This window comes from Hyperoodon ampullatus (assembly GCF_949752795.1).
Source record: "Hyperoodon ampullatus genome assembly, chromosome: 2".
Taxonomy (NCBI): Eukaryota; Metazoa; Chordata; class Mammalia; order Artiodactyla; family Ziphiidae; genus Hyperoodon; species Hyperoodon ampullatus.
Window position 1 is genome coordinate 151778482 of NC_136915.1, and position 18534 is coordinate 151797015.

The following is an 18534-nucleotide window of genomic DNA, read 5'->3' on the forward strand; positions in this document are numbered from 1 at the left end:
GTCCTTTTCTGCCCCTCATCTTTCCTGTTCCCTCGAAATCTCCCTAGGCAGACTCCACATGAACTATATGCTTCTCAGAAAACTTCAGGGGCCGTCCCATGGCCAGTTAACCTGTCATCCTCTCTCACCTACCCATAAACCACAGCTTTTGTTCCAGAAAGCTTGCCAATTCCATCCCCCACCCTGCATCCCCCACCCCAACCACTAGAAATACGTGCCTGCACACCCAGGTACACATGCACAGGCTTCAGTGGGGCCTCAGGGACTCGCTGACCACCCACCAGCCTCTACCTCTTGCCCACCAGGAGGTCGAGGCGAGACACAGCTGTTGCAGTGATGGCCCCAACCCCAAGGCTGCAGCTGTCGTTGACATGGGGGAGGGTAGGGGGAGGATTTGCATCACACCAGCCGTCTGTGAAACTGGAGCAAGGCACGTGGCTGAACTGACCCCAAACTCCCCAGGGGAGACCCATCCACACTCACCCCTCCACCTCCTCACCTTGGCAGGCTCTTCCCGCAGTGCTGAGTAGGAACGATGAAGACCTTGAGGTGCGTGGGCGGCTGTGCTCAGGGAGAACCGCACATCTGCTGCGCTGCCTATGTGCGTCCTTGAGTGGCGGATGGGGGAGAAAAGACGAGCCCTGAGGACTGACAGCCCCAGCTTATACCCACTGGGCCCAAAGAGTTAAGGGATCTTCAGCTTGGAAAAGAGAAGTCTTAGCAGGACATGAGCTTTTTTTAATGACTTAAGGGCTGCCACGTAAACAAGAGATTAGGTTTTTTTTTTTTTTAATTATTTATTTATTTATGTATTTATTTGGCTGTGTTGGGTCTTCGTTTCTGTGCGAGGGCTTTCTCTAGTTGCGGCAAGCCAAGACCACTCTTCATCGCGATGCGCGGGCCTCTCACTATCGTGGCCTCTCGTTGCGGAGCACAGGCTCCAGACGCGCAGGCTCAGTAGTTGTGGCTCATGAGCCTAGTTGCTCCGCGGCATGTGGGATCTTCCCAGACCAGGGCTCGAACCTGTGTCCCCTGCATTGGCAGGCGGATTCTCAACCACTGCGCCACCAGGGAAGCCCAAGAGATTAGGTTTATTCTCTGGTGCTCCAGGGATCAGTATGATCCAGGGGAGAAAGTTCTAGGGAGGCAGCTTTTCACTTAACACAAGAGGAACCTTCAAATAGCAAGAGTTGGCTTATGATGCAACTGGTAGCTTTAAAAAAAGCTGCACTCCCCTCAGAGAGGTATTCAGGTGGAGACTCTCTGGCCACCTGACAAGGATGTGCGGGAGGGATCATGGCACCAAGAGAAGTTGGAAGGGATGATCTCTATAAGTCCTTTGAACTCTGAGCGTCTTTGTGTCTTGGTCTTCTCCCTAGCAACTACCTCTGGTCTTCCTCTGGACTAAGTCCCTGGCCAAAATTCAAGCCAGGCATACTCCCTATCCCCAGGAAGCTTCAGGAGGCCCTGCCACTGTATCAGAGACATGGGCTAGAGAAAGCATTTTGACTGCCCCAAGGGTCTATCCCAACCCTGAAATTTTAGGATCACGGTAATGATCCTCTGGAATATCTGGAGCCTCCCCTACTGACATTTCTTCCCTATGCCTTCCCAGTTTAGAACTTGAGGGAGCCCAGAGCAAAGGGACAGGGTGAGCCTACAACAGGTTACACCAGGTATCTGGAGGGATGGGGGAGTTTCTGCTTATTCCCCCTTTTCCCTGCAACTCAGTCCCAATTCCGTGATGGGGCCAGTGCTTCTGTAGTCAAAGCCAAGAACTCCCAAGCATTAAGGAAAGCAAGCAGTGCCAAATAGCTTGGCGTACTCTGGGCTATGCCTTTTTAATTGGCGTAGAGGGTTGGTCTCTTCTGAGCAACCTACAGGAAGGGAGAAGTAGGAGGAATTCCAACTACCATTTTCTGTCTCTATTCCCTGCTTCTCTCTACACTCCTATACAATAATTCCTAACAAACTTGAAATTGATACCCAAGTCTCTAACACCCCAGAAACCCACAGGCTTCTCTTCTTCAAGTTCAACATCTCTTTCCCTAATTTAAGCCCTACCCCTCTGCATATATACATGTACACTTTTCCTTTAACCTCTCTTCAAAGAAGCAGGTCCCTATTTCCCTGATACAACAAGAGCATGACCATAGGGAACCTTATGTGTTCTGATCTAAGAGACTTTGGTTTGGACAGAAAATATCCAGGAGCCATGAACCTTGAGTGGCATCATCTACTTCAGTCTCCTCGATTGTCAGCCTGCCTCTCTGGGCAAAGGACTGAGGGCAGGCTTGAGGTCTGAGTTCACTGCCAAATGCTTCACAAAATATGAAGAAAAATCCAGAAGTTCCCTAAAACATGGGCCTAATTTAAGCATTAGGTTCAGAGCCCTAAATAAGGTGTCTCAAAGTAACTAGAGTGAACCAGATACTCCCTGTGAGCAGGCCCTGTGGGACATGGGTGAGCACGTAACTCAGCAGACCCCTCTCAAGGGCGTGCTGTCTGTCAAGGAAGCAGGAATCATGCCCTGTGTCTCATGGCAGCGGGGAAGGATCATCCTGTGCTTTACTTGCCTCTCAGCATCCCTCAGAGGACAGGTGCTCCCTTCTAAACTGCCCAAGTGAGCTGGATGACTTTACAAAGTTCTCTAAGCCTCAGTGTCCCACCCTGAATATGAGGAGGACCCTGAGGTCCTGGGCGGTATTTTGGTGGGAGGAAGTCTCCTCCCCCAGGGTCCATCTAGGTCTGTCCAGGACTCCATCACAGCACACTCAGCCTCCTGAGCTCCCGTACCTGGAGTGGATGCCATCCACAAATGGCCCTCCTCGACCCTTCAGCTGGTCCACCTCTTGGCGCAGCTTCTCAATCTCTTCAGACAGGCGGCCCTGTGCCAGGCAGAGCCATGGTGGGGGTAGGGGCAAGGAAGGGGAAGAGAGAGGAGAGAAGGACAAAGAGAACAGCAGAGTTGGGGAGAAGCAGAAGAATGCGCTGCAAAGTCCAAAGCCAAGGACCCAAGGCCAAGCCCACAGATGACACCAAAAGAGAAGAGGTCCAACTGGAAAGTGAGTAGAAGCGTTGGCAGGGGCAGGGCCAGAAGGAAGGTCTGTCTGGAAGGACTCTACCAGAACAGGCCTGCTGAGCCCTCACTAACAAGCAAATGCATGACAAATAAGGCTGGGCAGCAGAGGGGCCCTCAGTGAACTCCCAGACCTCCCAGACATTGCTAGCATAGGGATAGTGGCTAATCCGCCCCAAATCACCGGAAAGCAAGAGCTTCACCAGGTCTGAGGCGCCACCAAATCCTTCTCTCGAGTCCTTCACAGCGTCCTGCCTCTCTGCTACCTACTCTCTGCTCTATGCTTAGGGCTAAGTTTCTTCTTTACAGGTGGGTGGCGGTGATGCATCTACTACGATAGGCTTTAGGGAGGATTAGTGAAATAATGTGTGTACGTGGACTAACAAACTGGCTAGCACGGTGCTGGGTTTTAGGGCAGCTGCTTGAAACACAGGCGTGTTCCTTCCTCACAGCAGGCTCAGCCCTCCCAGGCTGGCAGGGCTGGCCAGCAGCTGGGTACCTTGTGACGGTGCTGCTCTTCGATCTGCCGCTGGGAGCTCTCCAGCTCTTGGATCAGTGTGTTCTGGGGGAGGACAGCTGTGAGCCGGGAAGCCCCCTTCCCCTCCACCCCGGCTCCGGCCTTCCCCTTCCAGCAAGATCTGCCTTCCGGTCTGCTCTCCCAGCCCTACCTCTCCTTGCCAGACCGCCCCACCCCCAGCCCAGGCTGCTCCACTCCACACCGCTCCGCAGTCCCCGCCTCGCTCAGCCCCCCACCCCCGCCCGCAGTCCCCGCCTCGCCCAACCCCCCACCCCCGCCCGCAGTCCCCGCCTCGCCCAGCCCCCACCCCCGCCCGCTCCCGAATAAGCTCTCACTTCCCAACCATTCCTGCTCGCCCGGCTCCACCCACACCTTTACCCACCCCGCCCCTTTCCGCCAGCGCCGTCCTTCCGGGCAGCCCTGCCCATCCAGGCCCGCCCTCCGCAGCACCTTCTCCTCCAGGGCCGCCATGCGCTCCTTGAGGTGGAGCTGCAGGCGCTCATTCGACTCGCTAAGCAGTCGGTCCACGGTGTCTGACAGTCGCTTGTTGTGGTCCTCGTTCATCTTCTCCCGCTGGCGCACCTGCATAACCAGACCACCTTGCACCAAGCCACGCCAGGGCCATCTCACTGCAATCCCAGGGAGCCACTCGTTCCTGCTGTGGTTCCAGCCCACTCACCTGTCCCCTTCTTATCCTCTGGGGACCCCTGTCTGCAGCTTTCCTGACCACCTCCTCCCACCCCTCTGTGGCTCTGTCTCGGTCCCTAGCCAGGTCCTTCCCGAGCTCTCACTCTTCCTCCTTTCCCTATCCACAGACCATCCTGGGATGCCGCCCTGGGGTTGAGAGGAGGGTTGAGAAGAGGCTCGAGAGTCTGGCCCAGTAAGCTCACCCTTGCCAGCTCTTGGTTCTTTTCCTGCAGCTGTCCTTCCAGCTGCCGCAGGTGCTTCTCAGTGTTGCCATGTCGCTCTTCAGCCTGGAGGGAGGAATGGGTCAGTGCAGCCTGAAGATCATCTGCCTTCCTGCTCAGACCTTGTATCCCATGCACCCAGGTGCCAGAGCGGCACCTTGGGAATCAGGGCCTCAGGGACCAATTAAGCCAAGCTCTCCACTTACCATCTTGGAGCATAATTGCCACCACCATTGCCTTTCTTCCCAAGTACCCCAACCCTGCCGCTTTCCCCCCACCCATACCCTCTCCTTCCTGCTCAGGGCTAGCCTTGAAACATCCCAGAGCTGGCAGCTCAAGAGGCTAAATTCTCCCTACGCTTCCAGAAAAAAACTCCACTTGAAAGTATGAGCGACCATAAATCTCTATGCCTCCAGATAGATGGAATTGCCCTTAAGAGCATGGACTCAAACCAGACTGGTTCAAATCCTGGCTCCCTCCCTTCCCAGCTGTGTGACCTTGGGCAAGTTACTGAACCTCTATTGAGCCTTTATCTCCTCAGTAGTAATAACAGCACCTATGCCCATTGCAAGGACTAAAGGTGATAATCCATGGCAAACACTTAGGACACAATAAGCACTCAATAAATGTTAGCCGTGGTGATTACCTTTGTTATTAAAGCAGCCTGGGTAGAGTGGTCTCCCCTTCCGTTCATGCATCTTCAGAGATGGAGACCCCACTGCCTCTTCTGACAAGGTATTCCAGACTATCACACATCTTACAGTCAGGAAATCCCTCCTTAAAGCCCTTCTACTATGACTCCCTTGAACATATTAATCTTCAGTCCATCCCTTTCTGTCAGTTTTGAGAGTTACTAAACCTGACTGCTCAGCACCCCACACATAACGTCTTCTGCTGCACTTTAAACTCTGCCCTTCATTCCTAGGGGCCTGAGAGGCCTTAGAGACGACCAGATTCAACCCCATCATTATAGAGATGATGACATCACCACAGAGACAATGACACAGACACCCAATTAGGGAGGGAGTGACTTTTCCCAGGTCACAGAGCAAGTCAGTGGCAGAAGCAAACGTGGTCCTGAGTCTACCGAGGTACAGCCAGGCTGCAGGTTCCATCCCCAGAGCCCCCAAGCTGCCACACTGGCACAATGGCCAGCCTCTATCCTCCAGAGGCTCTGGGGTCTGATGCTTACTAAATATTGGTTTTCTTCTCTCCATTGCTTGAGTGGGTAGCTATGGTGATCCCACATGAGGCACCCCTGAAAGCCTCCGACCCACTGTAAACACTCCTAAATTCTCTTGATTAAGCCACCACATGTAGATGTCCATGCATTTACATAGCTCTTCCAGACCTAGGATGTTTTCAGCCTGCATACCTCCATAAAGTTAACTATCCATTCAGTAAAGTTATATTCCCTTTTATTTGTCCAAAAGCTGAAGCCTTCAAACAGCTAGGGATGGTCCCTAGATCTAGAATGCTTCAATTTGACAGAAAAAATAAAAAAGATATGCTCAGCCTAAACTCCCACCCCATTCAGAGATGTATAAACTTTGATCATATTTCCTCTCAGATTTCACCTTTCCAGAAATGAAAGTCCTATTTTTTCCACTTCAGACCCGCCCCCCCCGCAAAGGAAGTATTAACTACAATGGTGTAAATGATAATAAAAAAATTTTGCATCAGCACAGTTTCTTCTACTTATTAAAGTACTCTTACATCCCTTCTTATGGGACTGTCACATCCCTGTGGGGTGATGAGGGCAGGGATTACTCTTCCATCTGACAGACACAACAACAAAGTGTGTTTCCTGGAGTCATGCAATGAGAAGCAGTTTCCTGGCCCCCAGCCCAACGTGCCTCCCACTCTCTCCATTCACTGCCTGGCTACATAAGAGCTCAGGAAGCAGGGAACAGAGGAAGATTCCCAGGCCCTTGGCCCGCTTGCCTTGGTGAGGGCTGCAATTCTCTGGGCCAGCTCAGCCTCCACCTCTGGCAGCGTCTCAGCCTTGCGCATCGTCTGCTGCAGTTTCTGCTCTGCTACCTCCAGTAGCTCCTGCAGACGTTGGGCTTTCTCCTCACACTAGCAAAGTGGGGGGTGGGGAGAAGAGTCAAGAGGGAGCACTGAAGCTTCCCCCACCCCCTGGCCCATCCTCAGTAGAGAGCAAGTGATAGGTCAGAAGCCACAGGGAGCAATCTTGATTCTTGTCTACCCAGAGATACCTGACTTTCCCTTTCCCAAGGTGACCAGCACCTCAGGGTCTCCTGGGCCACCAAGGGGGAGGTTCCAGCATGATCATTAGGACCTCCAGGGTCAAGTACAGTGTCCCCCAACCCCATCTGCAGAAGTTACCTGGCAGTGCAGGGACTCCTTATTGGCCAGCTCATTCTCCAGTTTGTCGTTGAGGTCATGAATCGATGTAGCCTCACGCTGAGCAGCCAGGTAGCGCTTCTCCAGTGTGGTTATTCGCTCCTCCATGTCCTCCTTCTGGGCTAGAGCCTGAGCGGTACAGGAGAGGATGAGATGAAGGTCATCAGCTTTTTCCTGCCCTCATCCTGTCCGCATCTCCCCACCAAATCTGGCTGGCTATATCTCCTCCACATTACCCTATCAGTTTCTGACCTTGACCCATCCCTCCCACCACTCCTCCACACATTGGACCCTACCAAGTGTTCAGTCTTACACTCCTCAGCCCTTGCCTGGCTCTCCCTCTACACCCAGGACATCCAGCAGCTACCTTCCTGAGTGCCAAATACCTGCACCCAGAAAGATAGGGTCAGGCCCAGGCCCTTGCTCACTTCCCGGAGGTCCCGCTGATGTTTGCTGCTCAGCTCCTCCAACTTGATAAGGTCCCGGTGGGCCGTGCCCAGGTCCTCCTCAAGTTCGGCCACGGTTGCTGTCAGGATGACCAGTCGCTCCTGGGCCTGGCTCAACTCAAAGTTCTGCTTCTCCAGGAGCTCCTGCAGCTCTTCTACCTGGCCCGCGTCATGCTCCAGAGACAGTGAACTATCAGTCAGTCATCAGAGCCTTGGGCATCCCATTCCCCTGCCCTGCCCTGGGGAGGTGGGAAGAGGGACAGCACAACCAGAGCAGATCACAGCTGTGCCCCCAATTTTAGAGCACACCTCCAGGTACACCCTTCTTCCTCTGGCCTCCAGAAGCCCATTCCAGACAATGACCAAACACTCTCACTCTCCTGTGTATCTCTTGAAAAATAATCATGTCTAGTTTTACCTGCTCTTTCAGCCTCTTGTAACCTAGAAAGGGGCGTGACTAGGGGAATGGAGGCTCAGAAAGAGAAGTGATCTCTTAGGTACATGGCACCTAACAATTCAGGTGAACAAACACATTATATGCTTAGCAGTGTATGTACTGGGCACTAAAACAAAAATCTGTAGAGTTCTTTGCAGATGGGGTAGGGAGAAGAAGGAAAGAGAGATGGTACCATTGGAGAAAAAGCTCCAAATTTAATTCAAGCAGTTGCTCTACTGTACTAAGGCAGGGCAGGGCCCCCATCTCCTGTCTGGGGTAAGACATGTCCCCTCTATGCAGCTCCCCATGACCCACCTTCCACAGGCATTTCGGTCCCAGTTCCACAGCCCCCTCCTCTTCTGCCACTCCATCCTGAACCCCTGCCTCCTGCTGTAGGGCAGACACCTGTAGGGCACAGTTCCCAGGGCAGTGAGTCAAAGAGAAGAGAACCTCCTCTATATTCCAGACCCTTCCAAGTCTCCCACCTCCTAGAGAGAGATGTCTCCTGTTGGCTAACAGTCTCCAGTTAAGACAGAGGGGAGAAATATGATGAGGAACAGAGTGGGGAAAAGGGGTAAACCAGCCTTGGCTTCCAGGAGCTGCAGTCTACAGATGGAGGGAGGGCAAGCAGCTTACCTGCTGGTGGGCACCCGCCAACTGCTCTTCCAAGGTGGTCACTCTCTCCAGGGCCACCCGGAGCCGCTCTCGCACCTGTCCAAGATAAAAGGGGAGATGAAGAAAGAAACAGGGACCCCGCTGGACTCAAGTTGGCGAAGCCCGGGCTTGGTCTACCACCACTGAGCATAAGGCAAAGAGAAGGACCTGCCAAGAGGCAAATTTCTGAGAGGGAACCTAATAGGAGGACCTGGAAATTGGATTAATGGTAGGAGGGAGCCAGTTATGAAGCTAGAAGGCAGTTTTCCCTAAACACAGGATTCAGAAATCTCAGAGAAGGGATGCACGGAGGCTCTGGGGAAGCCTGGCTGGATTGGGGGTGGAGGCAGGCTGTGGGCCAGCCCAGGTACCTTCTCATCCAGGGCCTTGTGGTGCTCAAACAGTGACTTGAGAGCCTTCAGCACCTCCACCTCACTGGAAACCCCTGAAGGTGACTGAGCCTGACGCTTCACCACAGTCATCCTCAGTGACCGCTCATGACGGGACACTAGGCACTCCAGATGTTCCAGAAGCAGCTGGCAGAGAGAAGGGGAGGGCAAGAGGAAGGGCTGTGAGCCTACGCCCCAGGGGCTATAAGCAGGGTCCACATGAACACCCAGCAGACACGAGTACTGCCACGGGTACCATTGTTAGAATGGTGAAATACCTCCATGTGGGTAAACAGCTGCTGCCCCAACTGAATAATACCTGCCCTAGCCTCTCTCCCAAGACCCCGACCTTTCCCATGACCCCGAACTAGAGGTGAAAAGCCTAGCACGGATGGTTGAACAAACTGACTCTCACCCCAGAATATAAGGCAGGAGGAGGTTAGGACAGGGCTGGGGATGTGCTGGCCCTGGCCATGCCTGCTCCCTTGGTCATACCCCCCACCCCCAAAGCACACACCCACGCCAGGTCACCCCACTTACCCTCGTGTTATTCCGCTCTGCTTTCAGCTCTGATATCTCTTCCTCCCTCTCTAGAAGCTGCTCCCGAAACATACTCAGCTCCCGGGTTAAGGTGGCAAATTCCTGAAAACCCCCAAGGCCCCTCAGTGCTCGGGGATCCACCACCTAAGCAGTATCCTGCACGCCCAAGTCAGTGGTGGGGTCCTCTCACTCGTCCCTTACTTCCACCAACTGTCCCCAGAAAAATCCCTATCCATCCATACTACTAGCATGTGCTTCTCCAGAGGGGAAGCAGTCCAAGTATGTGGTAGGGTGCAAGGGAATACAGTTGGATATAAGAGTGAGAAAGTCTCCGAGTCTGCTCTGCGGCCCCTTCCCCCTCCAGCCACCAATATAACCTGCTTATGTCCTCCCTCCCATTTTGTACTTCTGTTTCTCCAACAATCCAGTGACATTTCCCTTTAGAAGTGGATGGAGGGGAGTTTCCCTTCTGGTTTGGCATTAGTAACGTCCCTCCCCAACTCTAAGCCCTCTGACACACTGCTGCCGGGTCATCTCCCAAAGCACAGTGTTGTTTTCACCATTAAATACAAACTTATTATCCTGGTTTCCAGCTTCTCTCTCACAGTTCCTTTCCATACACCCTAAGACCTGGTCCACCTGGGTAACCGCTGTTTACAGTCACTAGTAAACTTCTTAATTCCACCCCTTTGCTCAGTGGGCTCCCCCGGACCCCTGAAAGCCCAATCTTCTGTCAACACCTGATCTGTCAAAGTCCATCTCAAAGGACACACCTCCTTGGGACCTTTCCAGACTTCCCAGCGGAAGGCTTTCTCCCTCCTCTGTAAACTGTTACGGACACAGGCACGGTGGGCACCTACCATGTACCAGCTCCTGCGCTGGTCACTGGAAACACAGTAACAGAAAAGACATGATCCCTGCCCTCAGGAAGCTCCCAGTGAGGGGTTGAGATCAAGTCTCAGGTTGGCCCGTTTGTGACCTTGGACAAGACACCTAACCCCTTGGAACCTCGAATCCGAAAGACAATCCTCCTTCAAGTGTTGCTCTGAGGATCAATTATCTAGCAGCTATTTGAGGTATTGACACTGTTTTAAACAATCCTTTGGGGGCCCCTCTTCTCTTTCTCCACATTTTCTTCCTATCTTTTGGGCTCTTGTCTATCTCCTTTCTAGTGTTCGAGCTCCCTGGGGGCAGGGACTGGCTCCTTCATCCTGGGGCTTGTTCAGGGCTCTGAACACAGTGGGGTAGGATGGGCCCATCTCCCACCCCAATTCCTCACCAGGGCTCCATATTCCTATCTACCAAGCATCACAAGACTCTGCCCCCCGAACCCTTCTGGACCCTGGGTAGGAAACTCAGCCACTCTGGTTCTTCTCCCCACACGTGGGGAGAGGGCCTGGAGCTGAGTCCTGAGCTGTGTGGCCCCTCAGGGCTGCCTCCCTAACCCTTGCAGCACCCCCCCAGGCAGGGTGGCCATGAGCAGTTTACCAATCTCCTCAAGTTTCAGTCATCAGTTGTAAAATAGAGATGATGGCGATAACAGCACTAACTTCATCACTGTGGAATGTAGTGAAGGAAATCCCAGTCAGAGTGCTTAGCACACAGAAAACACAACAAAGGGTGACCATTATTGCTAGTAGTCATGTTGACTGAGGAGAATAAGAGGGGTATCACAGCCCTTCCTATAATTTTCCATGTGATGCCTCTTGTTTTTTTCATCTGTGCAATGAGAGGTGGACTAGATAACCTCTAAGGCTTCTCCCATCTCCGTTCTCTGGGGTTCGCCACCCACCACTTCCAAGAATAGGACACTGTCGAGGAGCAGCCAAGGTGGAGGTGTCTTTCCAGTATAGCCTGCCACCTTCTGGCTGCATGTGTTCACTGCAGTTGGCAACTAAGGCTGTGTTTTCTTCCTGCATCAAAGTCCATCCTTTTCTCCAGGTGGAGCCGATTTCAGCCGGAGGAGCTTGGGAGTAACAGGGAAAAGTATTCTGAAGCAAGGTGAAGGAGAGTAAATGCTCTGTGAATTCCATTTGTTGAGATGCTAATAGACGAAGAGAGCTGAGGGCCCAGAAGCTGAGGGCTCTGAGAGGCTGGGTGAGGGGAAGGGGATGAGGGAGATGCAGACTATCGGGCCTTACCTGGGGAAGGGCAGAGTTAAGGTGGCACTGGAGCTGGTCTCGCTCATGCAGGGCATCCTGGAGCCGGCTCTGTGTCGCCGCCAAAGTCTCCTGACTCTCCCGAAGGGACTCTAGCAACTTCTCCCGCTCATCCAGCATGTTCACCATCAGCTGCTCAAAGTTGGCATCAGCATCCGTTCCATGGGGAGGCCCCAGGGGGTCCCCCTCGTTAATTGTGGGCATCACTTCACACATGGTGGGGGTGGGCGGGGCCTCCTCAGTGTCAGGGCACAGGGGAGGGCTTCACAGGGTTGGCACCTCCAGGGCGACCCGTGTAGGGGTCTCAGAGCAGGCAGTGCCAGGTGAGTGAACAGATGGGCAGGGGCTTCTCCCATGGCATCAGTTGCTCTCGGTATGAAAGGGCTCTGGTGCCCAGAGTGCCCCTGTGAAACGGAGCGAGAGGGCCTGGTTTAACCTCTCAGCGCTGGGGCTGGGTGCCCTATGTCCCCAGGCAAGCAGGCAGCGGCTGAGTGTGGCCATGACAGGCAGGGAGAGCAGGGCTGGAAGAGGGCCCTTTCCTTAGACTGCGCACTGGAGCCTGGCGGAGTCCCAGCTGGGTCCAGCGACAACCATCGTTTCTGGAGGGCAGTGGTCTGTTGGAGAAGAGACTGATGTGAGAAACAGCTGAGCAGAGAAGGGCATCCAGGAGGTGGGTGAGGGGAGAGGAGGCAGGAACCTGGCCCAGAACGTGGGGGAAGAGGGTGAGGAGTTGGCGCATGCCCCTTCTCCGGGCTTCCTCACTCAGATGGTGCCTTCCTTAGTTCTCCCAAGAAATGCACATGCCCACTGCTGTAGTGTAGTCTCTGTCACCAGCTTCCCCCACCCACAGCTGTCAGAAGTGCAGCCGCAGTGGAGTGGTTCCCCCACCCACGTGGCTTGCTGGCCAAATATACAAATAATTCAGTAAGCGGCAAGGGAGCAGCCGGAAGGCTGCCCAGAGTCCTCCTGAGACTTGGGGCTGTGAGAGTGGGAGGAGAGGAAATAAGGTCCCTGCCCCACCCCATAGGTTTCTCCCCCACATTCAGGCCAAGGCAAGCACAGAAGGGGTTAAAGGGCTCTTAGTGGGTGTGAGTCCCATACAGGATGGACTACTGACCACTACCCTGACCACTGGCACAACATGGCTCCTTGAAAAGGCACAGGCTGGACACTGGGGCAGGCAGACAGCCCTGACCTGCTCCATGCCCATCATTCAGGGAGGAGGCTCTGGCTCAAGTCATCCCCTACCCCTGAAACCTGGCAGACAGCAGGCTTCCATTCTGAACTCATGGCCTACCACCTCTGGGTTGGAGCGGAGACAGAATGATGCAAAGGATTGATGTTGGTAGGTGCGGGAGATGTTACTCTCCTAGGGCAGGGCTTCCATGTGGGGCCCCTGCTCGTGTCTGGGAATCTTCTCCCTCCACGTAACTGCCCAATGCTGGCACTGTCAGAAGTCACCAGCTAGGGTGGTTAGCATGGGCACAGCCTGGCAGTAACGCCTTGAGCCTGGCACAGGGAAGCCGAGTGGTCAGAGCAAAGGAAGGTGAACCGAGGAAGGCAGCAATGCAGCTAAGGATTTCTGCCTGCCATCAGCTTCCAACCTCCCTGCTCACTGCTGGAAGGCTACCACCTTAATCAGTTTTCAGAGGGAGCTGTCTTCAGAGCTCCTGTTTTATGAGAGATGGGATGTGAGACACCCAGCACAGCAATGAGCACTCAGAGAAGCCCCGTAAATGGTGCTTTCCTTCCTTCCCTACCCCAGCCCCATTTGGGAGACACAGGGACAGCTTCCTGTTCACCCCTCAGGTAGCAGACTGGGGAATAGGCAGACTGGGAGGGTCAGGGAGAGGACAGGCGGCATCTGGACCCAGTGTGAGGTGAAAAGTCAGACACAGGGAACCTCTGGCCTGTGGCAGGGTTGAACCTAGCAGGGGAACCAAAAACGGGCCATGTCTCTTCTACCTGAACCCCCCTGTCATCCCCTTATCCCCTCCCCCAGAAATGGGGGATAGCCAAGGTGAGGCTGGGGAGGAACTTGGGTCTGGATAAGATAAAAGTTAGAGTGCCAGCTTGAGAACTCCCAAGCTCATACCCACAGCCATTCCCAGAGGGCCCAGTAGTTCAGGCAGCAGGTGGGCGTGCCCACACATGCACACAGGGAGACACAGGAACTTGGAGACTTAGGACATACACATGTTCCCAGACACAGAAACTAGATACACACTCTGATCCAGGGATCCATTCCCCAGGCCGGACAGCCACCATAAAGGGCAGGGTTCCAAGAGGTGGAAAGTAGCACCTTGGTCTGCACCCTACCTTACCCCAACATCGCTGCCCCACAGAGCAGCTGGGAGCAGGTAGGAGGGGCTGCTACCCCAGTCTTGCCAGAGGTGCCATCTCACTAATGCTAATAACAGCAAGTCCTCTGATTCTCCTACCCACTTCACCCTAAAGCTCCAATCTGTGAGGTTTAAAGGCCACATTGGCCCCACCATACCTCTCCAAGCTCATCAACAGCCAGGTCCTCATCCTTTCCCACTCCCCTACCCCCATCCCAAGAAGAAATGAGAAGCAGAAGAGAAGGGCAGTCTGGGGAAAGGGCCCCCTATGGCAGAGGCTGTCTTTTGGAGAAGAGTATAGTGTGCTCAGGAGCTCAGGGACTCAGTCCAACAGATCTCCAGGCAGCCTGCAGTGCAATATAGAGGAAGGAGCCCAGAGCGGGAACTCTGGAGACCTGAGCTGCAGTTCTGCCACAGACCAGCCGAGTGACCTTGGGCTTGCCATGACCTACTAAGGCCTCTACTGTAAGACAGAACCCACAACCCTTATTTAGTCCACCTCAGAGGGATGAGATCATGGATAAAGAGTTTGGAAAAGCAGAAAACACCCCACAATTGTAGGGGAGTATGAATTACCTTAGTAGTGGGCAAAGGCGGGCCTGTGGGTGGGTTTTACCTCTCACTGTTGTGGCCTCTCCCGTTGCAGAGCACGGGCTCCAGACGCGCAGGCTCAGCGGCCACGGCTCACGGGCCCAGCCGCTCTGCGGCATGTGCGATCTTCCCGGACCGGGGCACGAACCCGCGTCCCCTGCATCGGCAGGCGGACTCTCAACCACTGAGCCACCAGGGAAGCCCTGTGGGTGGGTTTTTTATGGTTCCTTATAGGAAAGGGGTTGGGAAGTTCTCAGGAAGGAAACATAGGACCTCAGGCTGCCTACAGTGATGTGCTGGCTATTTGGTCCCACTTGGCCTCCTCAAATCCTCCTAGTCATTCTGGTGACTGAGAAGCTGGCTTCAGTGCCATCAGCCCTTTCCCAGCCTCCTTCCAAACCAAGAGCCAGGTAGCGACTCCACTTACCCTAGTGAACTGGCATCATGTAGAGCAGGTTGAAGATGAGCCCAGAGATGTATGCCAGACAGATGCCCCTGAGATGACTGTCCAGGACTTCCTCTCCCTGTCCCCACAAACTGCACAAGCGTGGTGAGCAGAAGGGAGCTTGAAGACAGCCACGCCGGGACACCTGGCTCTTTCTGGTTCCATCGCCATCTTTAAATAGCACAATTATCATCTCAGCCTAACAGAAGCCTCCTCAACTCCTGCATAATTTCTAAGTAACACTCACAAGTCCTGATTCAGAGGCGAAAGCTACCAGCCCCCAAAGCAAACATATGTGAGGGGTTTTGCCAAGTGATGAGTGTGGGCAGGCTGTGACACAACAGAGAAGGGCTCCAGACTGAGCCGATGTGTGTGTGAGGAGGGAGGGGTCAGATGAAAACCAGGCCTCTGGGCTTTTAAACACAGAAGAGGCGGACTCTGAGGCCTCTTTGGCTCCCCCCAAATCACCCCCATCTTTTCCTAACAAACAGGAGGGATGGGCACTTGGGTCTGATGCTCTAGCTGGCCACACGCACACACAGACAGGCTGGCTCCCCACTGCCCTGCCAGATGGCAAGCCCCACCATGGTGAGACAGCTCAGCAAAGGCAAAGCTACCAGCTCCCATAGAAGCCAAAGGGCCAGGGCAAAGCTTCCAGGAGCTGTGCTCAAGTCTAAGTGGGCCATGACCCACACAAAGAGGGTGCTTTGAGGTAAAGAGGTAAAAGAGGAAGGTCAGATACCCACCCAATTGGAGGAAGGGTGAAGACCTGAGGAAATGGGGAGGGAAGTGGTCATCTAGGAAAATAATAACAATTATAATAGCAACTATGATTTATTCAATATTTACCATGTGCCAGACACTGTGTTGTCAGTGGACATATATTAACTTACTTTAATCCTCACAATTCCTTGCAAGGAAGACACAATTCTTCTTCTCATTTCACAGATGTGAGAATTGGGACTTAAGTCATGTAATCAAGCCTATACAGCTAGTAAGAGGAAGAGCTAGGATTTAATTCCAGTCTGTCTGACTCCAAAGAGGGGTAGGGGATGGAGGAAGAGGGAGTGGACATGACTCCTTCAGGCATCGTGTTTCTTCCAAGAGGCCAAGGCACTTGGGCCCCGGCCCTTCTCACCTTCATCCAGGGAGGTGGCAGCCTAGGGATAGCTCACCTCGGCCCTCCTCCACTGATCCTCCTCTAGCTTGAGTGAAGGCCTCTGTGTAGCAGGCATCATGGTCATGAAGCAGCCACTTCCCCATTGGAAGTGACCTGTCTCCAAAGCATCATCTATCACCTATCCAATTCTCTCTCTCTACCGCCTAGCTGGCTCCATACTGAGCTGTAAGGAGACTGCCCGAGTTCCCCATACCATACCACATTCCCACAGGAACTACAGAAACACATTCTTCTGAGCCCTCAGCCCCCCCTCACCCTGGGGGGTTTTCAGATACCATCCTCCCAGTAGAATGAAGTCTCACTCCCCACCTCTCTTTCCCTCTAATCCAGAAGCTTCTCCTCCTCCCTTGTTCCTCTCCCTGTCCAGCTCAACACCCCAAGAAGACTTGCCCTCACTCATCCTCTTCTCCAAAGCCCCAGTCAAGCCCTTTCTTCCCTGCTACTCCCTAGCTCTGCCCACTGTCATGCTCCCAGAGCCCACCTACTGCTCATGAGCTTCTAGCACCTCACCTGGTCTGCCTCAGTCTTCCTTTCCATGTTAGTCTACGGAACTCCTGATCACCCTTCTAAGCTCATCTTAAATACCACTTTCTCTATGGAGCCTTTTCTGATTCCCCCCCATACATAAGATTGGCTCTTCCACTGACCCAGCACAGCCTTTCCCTCTGTTTGTGCAACATAGACTCATCTGAAGACTCTAAGGTGAGAACCATAACCTACTTATCTTTGGATGCTCCAACACTTACCATGGTCCTAACATACAAGGAGCTGAATGGATACATGTGACAGAGTCATTCTGGGAAGTGCATCTCTGACCAACTTTAAAGAAGGGGAACTCTAAAATAGAAAAAACTGACTCAAGGCCTGGGAATAGGTTCATTTGTCTTCCCCTCTGAAAAATTAAAACTTCTTTACAGCAAGATGGAGGCCACTCCTGCCTGGAAAGGAAGACTCTGGAGCAGGTTGATGGGCTGGCTCCTCCACTGACATGTGACTCTGGAAAGATACCTAATCTCTCTGAGCCTCCGTTCTTCATCTGTGAAATGGAGATGACAATAATATTCACCTCACATAGCTGATGTGAGGATTACTAGAGTTAACATATGCAAAGTGTTGACATCAGTGTCCAGCAAACACTCAGTAAGTGTTAACTCTTAGCACCCCAGTCTCCTGAAGCACCTCAAGGCTGGGCCCACTCCAATTACAATAAGAAAGCTAAAAACCTATATTAGCTACAGGAAGCTTTCCAAGAGAAAAACGCTCTTGGAAAAGCTTTATTGACAGTTTCTCACTGTTGGCCACAAATCACTTCTAAATCATCCAGTTCCCTGGGCCCCTAAAAGGCCAGCAGTTAGACTTTCTCTGGGCATCAGGTTCCCAAATCTGGAAAATGAAGGTCGTAACACACAACATGATACAGTGATCTTACAGGGTGTCATGAGGGTCAAAGGAGTTAAGAGACATGAAACTGTTCTGAAAAGTACAAAATGCTACCCAAGCACAGGTTAGCACTGACTGCCAGCCCAGATACTCAACTTCCGAACGTCGGCACATTCTGTTGATTCAGGAAGAGGCCTCTCTATCTGACAGGTTCCTCTGGGCCCGTATCTGTGAAGCCCGTCCCTCCAGCTGCTCCCCAGGAGTTATGAACCACCTCTTGCTAAGACATGGCCTATCATTTGGGTAAGCAAACAACTTTCTGTCCAAACCAGGATAGTAAATGGAGGCACCGTTAACAATCACACCAGGACACAGATATAAACTGCAGCTGCCCCGGGCATGCCTAGCCGTATGGTTACTCGCACTCTCACCACCCCAGGAGGACTCATGTCAAAGGCTAGTGGGGAAAGGAGGACTGCAAGTCTCTGTGCACCTCCAAAATAGTTCTGCTTCTAAAATAAACAAAATTACAGCCATCACAACTACATCTTTAAATTAAGCCAGGGATTTGCAAACTGGGCTTTATGATAGGGTACCTCTGGGGCAGCCCGGGATGAAAAAAGGGGAAAGAGGTGAGACAGACACAAAGGGCTCTGAACTCTCTTTCCTTTCTTTAATCTCATCAACTCCAAGTCTGTCCATTTTACTGGACATGTGATTAAGGTTTCATTTGTATAAAAGGGTTCCAAGCCTAAAAAGAGGTTAGAAGATCCCTGGTAAGTACTGTCTACAGAGACCTCTGCTAAAATAAATACATGTTCTCTCAGAGAGGCGGCACATCAACGCAACAGAGAAAAAAACCCGGGAAGGCTACACAGGTGACACTGGGGGCCCACATCCTAAATGTCTAGTAGAGATCATTTATTTACAAAAGCTAAGATAGGCAGGACCTGGCTTTCGCTGAACTTACATCATTAAGTACAGTAACCCTAACCATCTTCTGCTAATCAGAGCCATTGATTAACACTTATAGATGTCCTCAAATAATGTTTGCAAAAGAAGAAACAAAGTAATAAATGTCATTTATTTGGAGGATAAAAA

The 18534-nt window shown here is 52.7% G+C and overlaps 1 protein-coding gene across 11 annotated transcripts in view; it reads right to left on the bottom strand.

Annotated features, from left to right (window-relative positions):
* Positions 1-11726, bottom strand: part of PPFIA4 (PTPRF interacting protein alpha 4) — a gene marked incomplete at both ends in the record, with an annotated part of 35414 nt that extends 23688 nt beyond the window's left edge. For 2 of the 11 annotated variants that reach the window (XM_079698108.1, XM_079698112.1), the window contains 13 exons: positions 500-608; positions 2797-2888; positions 3579-3641; positions 4047-4178; positions 4487-4570; positions 6449-6583; positions 6854-7000; positions 7300-7491; positions 8069-8158; positions 8390-8464; positions 8779-8943; positions 9337-9438; positions 11478-11711. In XM_079698108.1, coding sequence (XP_079554234.1) covers positions 500-608; positions 2797-2888; positions 3579-3641; positions 4047-4178; positions 4487-4570; positions 6449-6583; positions 6854-7000; positions 7300-7491; positions 8069-8158; positions 8390-8464; positions 8779-8943; positions 9337-9438; positions 11478-11711 — 1620 coding nt within the window. Of the gene's footprint in view, positions 1-499; positions 609-2796; positions 2889-3578; positions 3642-4046; positions 4179-4486; positions 4571-6448; positions 6584-6853; positions 7001-7299; positions 7492-8068; positions 8159-8389; positions 8465-8778; positions 8944-9336; positions 9439-11477 lie in introns of all 11 variants that reach the window. The other 9 variants (XM_079698114.1, XM_079698113.1, XM_079698111.1 and 6 more) reach the window with 6 other exon arrangements.
* Between the last annotated feature and the right edge of the window lie 6808 nt (positions 11727-18534).